Here is a 9,565-nt window from a genome sequence, read left to right on the forward strand (position 1 = left end):
GTGGGTCCTGGGGTATGGCGGATGGGGCAGGGGGGTCCCTAGAGCTCCTGGGCTTGACACAGGTATCCTCCTCCCAGACCCTGGGGCTTGGCCCAGATCCCCCTCCTTGGAGTTTTCTGGAGGTGCCAGGCGTGCTCTGTGTGTGTGAGGTTTGCATGCGTACCATCCTTCTGTTCCCATCTGTCCTCTCCAGCTCCGCCTTGCCGTCTGTTTCTGTCACAGGGATTGGTAGTTCCTGTTGGGGGGTCATGTCACGTGTCTTTACCTCTCCCACCCAGGAAGCCCAGCATTTGCAGCAGCTCAGAGTTTCTGGCTTCCCCTGCCCCTGATGTCCACCGGGCTCACTCTGGGGTGAGGCCGAAATCTCCCAGGAAGCCGGCTCAGTCAATCCGTGTCTCGGCAACCTCATCCGTGAGGTAGCCCAGCAAGCAGCAGGGCTCTCTGAGCTGGAACTGTCCATCTCAGAGGCCATTTGGACAGGAACAAACTATCCTGTTCTTTCATAGATGAGGAGCCCAAGGCCCAGAGAGGGCTGGGCGCACCCAAGGCTGCTCTGCAGGGCCCTCCCTGAGCCCCAGAGCTCCTGGCCCTCAGTTCTAGCCGGGCTCCCATAGGCCGGCCCAGTTGACTAAGCCCCTTCAGGCAGGAGCAGGTGAAGATGTGGGCCCAGCCCTGAGGCCTCTGGCCAGTCCAGGGCCACACTTGTGGCCAGAACCACAGCCAGGAGGGAAGGAAGCACCCAGTGGAGGCACCACAGCCTCCAGTCCCTGCGTCTGTGCTTGTAACAGTGTGTGTGTGTGTGTGTGTGTGTGTGTCCGTGTGTTGTTCTATGTATGTCTGTGTTCATGTGTGTGCTTGTCATTGTCTCTGTGTTTTATCTGTGTATCTGTATGTCTGTGTGTCTGTATGACTGCGTGTGTCTTTGTGTTTCTATGTTTATGTGTCTGTGTCCATGTCTGTGTGTCCACATCTGTGTGTGTCACCGTGTGTGCCTGTGTGTCTCTGTGTGCACGTGCACATCTGTGTGTCAGAGTAGACGTGTGTGCACGTGCATCAGTGTGTCAGTGCCAAGGGACCTCCCAGGCTTGGTGCTCACTGCCTGCCCGCTGCCCACTCCCTGCATTGCAGTGACTCCAGCTCCGACACAGACAGCTTCTATGGTGCAGTGGAGCGGCCTGTGGACATCAGCCTCTCTCCATACCCCACGGACAACGAAGGTGAGGCCTTTCTCCACTGCTCCTCCGCCTCTCCACATCAGGCTGCCGATAGTGACAGGCCCAGTGCTCCTTGTGGGCTCCTGCAGAGGAGAGGGAGGCATGTTTAGCTGTGCCGTTGCTCTGTCCCTTTGGTAGAGTGATGGTGGCTTCTCCAGCCTCTGGCCTCTGGCAGCTTGGTTTTGGGTTCACATCCTGCCCACCTCGTCTTTGGCTCTTGCCTCCCGGACCCTCAACCCTGTGATCGGAGCATTGTTCCACGGCACAGCCCTGCTGTCCCACCCTGCGTGCAGCTGGGCCTGGGCTACCTTGAGTCTCACCCTCTGTCCCTCCCATGCAGACTATGAGCACGATGATGAGGATGACTCGTACATGGAGCCTGACTCCCCTGAGCCCATGAAGCCCGAGGGTAGGTGGGCGGGGACGCGGGAGCTCTTGGTATGTGGAGAGCCCCTCCCAGGTTTGGGTTGCCTACCCAATCACTGTCTGGGTGGCCTCAGTTTCCCTGCTGTGGCCTGGGTATTACGCGGATCAGAGCAGAAGAGGCAGGCGCTGGCCGGCTCTGCTCAACTGCTCCCCCACCCCCAGGGTGGAGGGGGAGGGGTGGAGATAGTGGCAGGTGGAGCCAGGGTGGCCCTGGGGCTGAGAGTGGGGAAGTAGGGGTATTGAGAAGTGGGTGGGTCCAGGGCCAGTCCTTGTCCCTTGGCCACCACCTCTCCATGGAGACAGCTGCAGCCCAAGCTGCCATCAAGGCCCTAGTGTCCGCCCCAACTCCTGCAACATGGCAGTCACACAGGGTGACAGGGGAGTGCAGGGCTAGGCGAGGAGTGTATGTCGCTGTCCCCCTCTGTCTCCTCCCTGCCCCTGTCTCTCCAGTCTTCTCATGTTGTCCGTTTTACTGTGTCTTGGATGATCCACAGTCAGGCTTCCCTTCATCCTCCGCCCGGCCTCCCGGTCCTCGGCCTCTTGTCCCCACTGACCTGGCCTCTGCCCACCTTGGCCCCCACCCCATGTCCTGCTCTCCACTACCTGTCCCCTCCTAGTTGCAGGCCCCGTGTCCAGCCCTCTGCTGCTGCTCTTTCCATCTGGGGCCCCAGCACCAACAGGCCTTCAGCCCACCAGGACATGTGGGCCATTTGCCTCAGTTTCCCTCTCATGCAGAGCCCCGTCTTGCCAGTGATTGCCACATCTGCCCCTGCCCGTGGCCTGCACAGGTTCCCACCTCACACCTGAGCTTGGCCCACCTGGCCCTGGTGAGCTTGACTCTCCCTCTGGACCCCTGCAGTCCGGCCTTCCCATCCCCTCCCCTCCCCTAAACGTCTCTCATCCATGGCCCCAGTGGCCTCCCCACTCCCAGATCCTGAGCACAGCACCCAAGCTGCCCCTGGTCTGGTGGCCATCCGCTCCTCACCCACCCCACTCCAGGCATCCTGTGCCCCCGCCTCCTCCACCCCTGTGCTGGCCCCTTGAGGGATGCCCACCCCAGGACCAGGGCCGTCCCAGAGCTCAGGCCTCCCCTCCCTCACTCCCTGGCTAACAGCTGGGGTCATCTACCGGCTGCCAACTGACTCACACGTCCAGCCGGGACTTCTAAACCCTGGACTCACAGCCCTGACAGTCCACGTGGCGTCCCCTGGGCGTCTCACAGCATTTTAAACTTGTTATGAACAAACACAGATGTTCATCTTCCTCCCGACTGGCCCATCTCCTCCCCTTCCCTCGGGAGTTCCTCCCTTCCCCTTGTGCGGCCAGGCCTGGGCGTCCTTGACTCTGCCGTCTCTTCCACTTCCACCTCTGGTAACCCTGTGGCTCCTCGTGTGACGTCTAGGCTTCAGGAAGCTTCTGTGGACTGCTGTGTGGAGGATGGAGGGGAGGGCCAGGTGGTGGTAGGCAGTCTGGGACCCAGGGGGCTGCGAGGGGTTGCACACCTGGTGGGCCGGCTGCTGACAGGGGTGGACTGGGTCCAGTCTCCATCGAGTGGTTCCAACACGGGTCTCTTTGCTCTGCAGACGCCCTGACCCATCCGCCGGCCTACCCACCTCCCCCAGTGCCTGTGCCGAGGAAGCCAGCCTTCTCCGACATGCCCCGAGCCCACTCCTTCATCTCCAAGGGCTCCAGCCCCCTGCTGCCACCTGTGCCCCCCAAGCATGGCCTCCCAGATTCCAGCCTGGTCCCTGAGGACTCCAAGAGGGACCCGATGGGCCTGAGGCGGGCAGAGCCTGCCCTCAGGGTGCCCGCTACCTCCCGAAGGATGAGCGACCCCCCACTGGGCAGTGTGCCTGCTGCTCCCGGCCTTCGGAAGCCCCCTTTCTTCCGAGAGAGTGCTAGCCCCAGCCAGGAGCCCTGGACCCCTGGCCATGGGGCTAGCTCTGCTTCCAGTTCTGCCACCATGGCTGCTGCCACCTCCAGGAACTGTGACAAACTCAAGTCCTTTCACCTGTCCCCCCGGGGGCCACCCATGTCTGAGCCCCCACCTGTGCCGGCCAACAAGCCCAAGTTCTTGAAGCCAGCTGAAGAGGACCCCCCAAGGGAGGCAGCAAGGCCTGGACTCTTTCTGCCCCCCGTGGCCCCCAGGCTTCCTGCACTGAAGCTGCCCATGCCTGAGGCCACAGCTCGGCCCTCAGTGCTACCCAGGCCAGAGAAGCCGCCGCTCCCCCACCTCCAGTGAGTCTGTGCTGCAGCCAGCACCCCTGCCTCCCAGCCACCGGGAGCCTTCGCTGACCTGGCCTGGCCTCCAGCTGGCACCCTGTCCCCCCTTGTCCCTGGCACTCTGAGCCCATGATGGGGTGGCAGGTATAGGGGTAGGCAGGTTTCCTGATCACCCCAGCCTGCCTAGGTGGAATGGCCACCCCCATATCTGGTCAATAGAGCCAGTCAGCAGGCCCCTTCCAGGGGTGCAGGTAGCGTCCAACCCTGCCCTTGAGAAATGTCCAGCCTGTGGGCAGTGGGCCTGGAGCCAGTGGTCACCTCGGGGGCAGTGGTCAGTGTGGCCTTAGGGATGCAGGCCTCCCAGAGCTACTGCTGTGCAATGTGAGGGTGCTCTGGGGTCAGGTGAGGGGCCTGCAGGGCTGACTGCCTGCCCTGGGAGCTCAGGCTGTGAGCTGCCCTGAGCCAGCTTGCCTCTGCAAGCCCTCCTGACCAAGGACCCAGTGCAGGTTCTTCCCAGTACTGCCTGGGACTCTGGGATGACTCCTGGCTCTGGAGCCACCCAAGCTGCCTTTGTGCCTTTCCTGACTGGGGATGCAGAGCATGTCCGGGACTAGGCCCTGAGGCTGCTTGAGATGCTTTCTGCTTTATTGCTGGGAAGTGCCAGGAAAGCAGTGTGTGTCCCTTACTCCCACAGTTGCCCATACCAGTGGCCTGTGGTCAAAGGGTCTGTGACAGGAGGTGGGCTTCGTGCCTCTCTTGGCAGGTGAAGGCCCTGGGAGCCCCAGGGGCAGGTTTCTCATGCTTATGCTGACCTGGCGCTCCCTAAACGCCCTTGACCATGGCACCCTTCTCCCCAGGGCTCTGTTAACATCTCTGAGCCCCCTGCTGCCTATGGGGAAGTGCCTGGGAGAACCCCTTGCTATGCTCGTAGTTCTAGTTCACAAGGGGCCACAAAGGTACAGATACTCAGTAGTTGGTTGTTTTCCCGTGACCTGGATCTGTGAGCTGCAGAGTCGCGTGTGCAGGGGCTGTGGTCCAGGGCTCAGCCTTACCCACAGGCCAGCCGCCCATCCCAGTGTGGGCTTGTGCCACATGTGGCCTCCTTTAGTCCTCCCTGAAGCACTGGAAGTTTGGCTGGGCAGGATCTCCTGGCCACGTGTGTGAGGTGTGCAGGGCTCTCTTGCAGGTGTCCCTTGGGTCAGATCGCGTTGTCCATCCTATTCACTTCATCCACTCACCTGTGGCTCTGAGAGGGCTGTAATTTGGCCAAGATGGCAAGGCCAGTCAGCAGCAGAGCCTGGGCTGAGACCCCGTTTCCCAAGAGCACACAGAGCACTTGTCTAGCACGTGATGACCCCTGAGTGTGGACCCTCCTCACCAGCATCCATGGCAGCCCTAACCCCTGACTTGGACTTCAGGCCTTGGGCCAGTCTGGCTAGCCTAGGGCAGTCAGTACAGGCCTCTTGGAGCCTGTTGTCCCCGGCCTCTATAGTCACTGGGGCTGCAGCGGGCAGACCCCATGGATTATGATCCTGAGCTTGGCACGGTCATGTGGAGGGCAGCAGAGGGTGGCCCGTCCCTGTCTGACAGTGGTGTGGTCTCGTCTTCCTCTCTCCCCACCCAGGCGATCACCCCCAGATGGGCAGAGTTTCAGGAGCTTTTCCTTCGAAAAACCCCGGCAACCCTCGCAGGCCGATGTGGGCCAGGAGGACTCAGATGAGGACTATGAGAAGGCAAGCTCAGATCCCACCCAGCCAGCGGGTGTGCGGTGGTAGGGGGGCTGTAGGCCAGGGTGGCCCATCCTGAGCAAAGAGCCCAGAACCCTGGAGCCACGGGCCATGGAACACCGTGCACAGCCCTGGATCCTAGTGCAGGGGGCAGCTGTCAGGGAGTGGCGGTGTGGGTGGGTCACTCAGACCTTGACACTGACCACTGTCAGCCTCTTACAGGTGCCGCTGCCCAGCTCAGTCTTTGTCAACACCACAGAATCCTGCGAAGTGGAAAGGTCAGCACAGAGCCCTTGAATTGCTGGGTCCCCTGCTGTACCCTGTCTTCCTGCTTCTCTGTCCCCTTACTCGCTGCGGTGTTGGGTAGTTGCTGGCACAAGTACATGGCCCTGAGTGCAGGGGAAACCGTCAGCTCTGTCCTGCTCCCACGTCACCCTGGGGTGACTGTGGGAGTGAGCTATGGGAGTGGGGCTGGAGGGTCCCTGTGAGAGCCGCCTGAGGAGGACTCACTGTCAGCTGTCTTATTTTAGGCTATTCAAAGCTACAAGCCCGCAGGGAGAGCCCCAGGACGGACTCTACTGCATCCGGAACTCCTCCACCAAGTCGGGGAAGGTAGGCACCCGGGAAGATGTGCTGGTGACCGCTCCGTCGCGGTGGGCCCTCGGGCTCTCCCCACACCCAAGTGACAGTGGGCCCAGGGCTTTAGTTCATGGATCACTGCCACATGCAGTTTCTTGCTTGGCATCTCAGCTGAGTTCTGTCCTGCCTGGTAGCACCCCCATCTGTTCTCTGAATACCACCTGCAAGCTGGGGGCAATTATGGCCAGCTCCCAGCAGGGGTGCGAGAGTGGGGGAGGGAAGGGCTGGGGCCCCGGACTCTGGGGTGGGATGCAGGGGGGAGCATGTGGGCAGTGGCAATGACAGGAGGTCTGCATGGGTCCCTGTGAGCATGAATTGTGTGACCTCACTGAGCTGCACTTTCCCCATGTGGAGCAGAGATGGTTACAGGTGGACCAGGCACCTGCTGCTGTTACTCAAGGCTCATCAGAGGCTCTCTGAGGGCAGAAGGATCCCTAGGGGTGAGGGGCTGCCCATCTAGTCCCTGCTGTTCCCATGCAGGTGGCCTGGAGACCCTCCTACCTTACCCTTGGGGGCCACAGGACATAGCCTCGATGCTGCTGCCCATCTCCCTTGGTCTCTCCTGAGGTCGCTCTCCCCCGTGGCCTGTCCTCTCAGCTGAGCCATCAGCTTCCCGCTTCACTCCCTGTAGGTTCTGGTCGTGTGGGATGAAACCTCCAACAAAGTGAGGAACTACCGCATCTTTGAGAAGGTGAGAGGTCTGGGCCTGGTCTTGGGGCTCAGGGTAGGACAAGGACCCTGGGCCTGGGGCTTGACAAGGGACAGGGCAGAATTGCCTTGATAAGGTTCGGTAGCAGGTGGGCTACAGTCCCACCCTCCCCTGCCCCTCCCTCACCCTGGCTTGCCCCCTGCCCCCTCCTGCCTCAACCTCCCTTTTCTCCTCCTCTCCTTGCCTAGCCTTGTTCTCAGCTGACCCTAGAGGAGATGAGGGTCAGCCTTAGACTCTGGGTTTATTCATAGACCTTGCCTGCAGTACCCTGGGTGCAGGCCGTGTGCTGGGCACTTGGAGATGGAGGGGATGTGGGGGGGAACGTGGAGAGCACAGGCACGATGTGGAGGCAGACGCAGGGCGACACCTGGCAGCCAGAGGCAGGCCTGCCTGTGTCATTGTTACTGCTGACTGCCCATTTTACAGTCAGGGCATGGGGCAGGGAGAAAGAGGCTTGGCACAGAGGACTGGCCTGGCCCCACTGACCCACACCCTCCTGCCCCTGCAGGACTCCAAGTTCTACCTGGAGGGCGAGGTCCTGTTTGTGAGCGTGGGCAGCATGGTGGAGCACTACCACACCCACGTGCTGCCCAGCCACCAGAGCCTGCTGCTGCGGCACCCCTATGGCTACGCCGGGCCCAGGTGACGCCTGCCCCGTATGGCTGTCAGGCAGAGGCAGTCACGGGGGCCATGACCTCAGGCCACACAGATGGAGACCGGCCTGCGTGGGAGGATGAGCTGGAGCAGGGGCCAGGCTTGCCCCAGGGCCTCTGCAACAGACACCTTGTGGAATCTGCCGGGCCTCATGTAGCAGGCTGGGTCCCCACAGCTGGACCGGGTCCCCACAGCTGGACCATGCCCCACGTTCCAGGGGGCTGGTGGGCTCTCTGGCCTCACCGGGCCTTGCCCTGTCCCACCCCCAGGAACCTAGGACCCAGCCTGGGCTTTGAGGACAGGAGTCTGGTCCCCCTGGCACACCCACCCTGACGTGGGCTGAGGCAGTTGGGTGGGGCCGGGGCTGGCCCTAAGACCCCACAGGAATGCTAAGACGCAGGCTCCAGTAGGGGCTGCTGCTTCCCAATAAAGCAGAGATGATCTCTGCCTTGGTGTCCAGGGCTTGACTGGGAAGGAGAGGGGAACTGGCTTTACTGAGCGCCCACACCGACATTCAGATGGTGACTGCAGCAGCTTACAGGAACCCTAAGAGGTGGTTGTCCTGTCTGCCAGGGCACAGGTGGCTGATTGACTGGCCCAGGGTGCTCAGTGAGTCACAGGTTAGGATCCAAGCTTGGGCAGTCTGGGCTCCGAGCCCAGGCTCCCAAGCTCCAGTTCTACTGCCACAGGTCAGGCGGGGCAATGGGGCTACAGAGCTGAAGTCTCTGGGACTACAATTGGTTTGTTCACAGCATTAACAAACGATTATTGAGCACTTCCTGTGTGTCTGGTCTGGTGCCAGGGCTGTGCATGTGCCGTGAGCAGGCCCCTGGCCTGGCCAAGCTCACAGCCCAGTGTCGGAACAACTGAGTGTGCAAGGGACAGGAGCTGGACCTAGTTGGGGGTTCCAGGAAGACTTCTTGGAGGAGGTGACAGCTGTGGTGGGGGCAGAAAGAGTGGGTCCCGAGCAGGCCAAGGGTGGGTAGGAACGGTGGTACCCAGATGCCCAAGTCCTCCAGGCGATACCTGGCTCAGGCCCTGCCCTGATTGGACTCCTCACTTTCTGGCATGTAATTCCTTCTGGTCACTCTCCCTGGCACAGCCATCCAGGCTGGATTTTTCATGAAAACAGACTCAGCTGGGGGTCAGGTGGCAGGAACACCAGGATTATTGTGATTTTTCACGGCATTTTATGTTGGGGAAACCCAAACTGAGGACAGCACTTGTGCCCATCAGCTAGTGACTGACTGCCCTTGGGAGAGGGCCTTCTGTTTGGACCCTCTTCCCCAGGGTGTATTCTGGGGGCCTGTGGTTTATGGGAGGAAGGTGGGTGAAAAGGTGAATCAATGGATGTGGGTGGCCATGGCCCCATGGGGCTGCAGGGTGCCGTGGGACTATAGGCCTTGCGGATGACAACAGCTTCCAGGAACCATCTGCTTCCAGGAACCAGGTGTCCAAGACCATCACTGCAGGGGAGTTTCCTCTTCAGCCTGCCCAGGGAGAGGGGTCAGTGCACCACGGTTGAGTTTGGGACTCAGGGAGCTTCTGGGGTTCTGAACTATCTCTGGAAAACCAGCCATTTCTCCTCCCCGTAGCTGGAATTCTTTGACCAGTCTGACCTGAAGTTGCTTGGGGACCCTTGGGGCTGCATACTGTTCCCCACTGTGGCTGTGGTTTCCTTTTCTGTAAAATTGTAAAATGAGGGGTTGGATCAGAGAAGTGGTTTCTAGCCAGTACCTGGGCATCTGCTGAGCTGGTGATACAGGACACTATTGGTTTTATCTAAACTGCACAGTGATCTGGAACCAGCTCAGTGGCTAAAGCATTTTTTAAGGCCCCTCAGTGTGAAGGTTTGGGGGTCCTGAGGCCCAGAGCCAGGTGTAAGGTCCTCCTGGCCAACTGGACAGCCGAGGTCTGTGGTTGCCCAAAGGCCCAGCCCAGGGTCTGGCCTACCCTCCCTTCCCCCACCTAGA

The 9,565-nt window shown here is 60.8% G+C and overlaps 1 protein-coding gene across 3 annotated transcripts in view; it reads left to right on the forward strand.

The window, feature by feature from the left end:
• Positions 1-7,775, forward strand: part of SH3BP2 (SH3 domain binding protein 2) — a 37,945-nt gene extending 30,170 nt beyond the window's left edge. For all 3 annotated transcript variants that reach the window (XM_069496471.1, XM_069496470.1, XM_069496469.1), the window contains exons 6-13: positions 1,129-1,217; positions 1,555-1,623; positions 3,224-3,878; positions 5,488-5,596; positions 5,813-5,868; positions 6,121-6,202; positions 6,861-6,920; positions 7,447-7,775. In XM_069496471.1, the coding sequence (XP_069352572.1) occupies positions 1,129-1,217; positions 1,555-1,623; positions 3,224-3,878; positions 5,488-5,596; positions 5,813-5,868; positions 6,121-6,202; positions 6,861-6,920; positions 7,447-7,584 (1,258 nt within the window). In that variant the 3' untranslated portion in view covers positions 7,585-7,775. The remainder of the gene's footprint in view (positions 1-1,128; positions 1,218-1,554; positions 1,624-3,223; positions 3,879-5,487; positions 5,597-5,812; positions 5,869-6,120; positions 6,203-6,860; positions 6,921-7,446) is intronic.
• Positions 7,776-9,565: the final 1,790 nt, after the last annotated feature.

The sequence above is a fragment of the Eulemur rufifrons genome, chromosome 20, assembly GCF_041146395.1.
Source record: "Eulemur rufifrons isolate Redbay chromosome 20, OSU_ERuf_1, whole genome shotgun sequence".
In the NCBI taxonomy this organism is placed as follows: domain Eukaryota; kingdom Metazoa; phylum Chordata; class Mammalia; order Primates; family Lemuridae; genus Eulemur; species Eulemur rufifrons.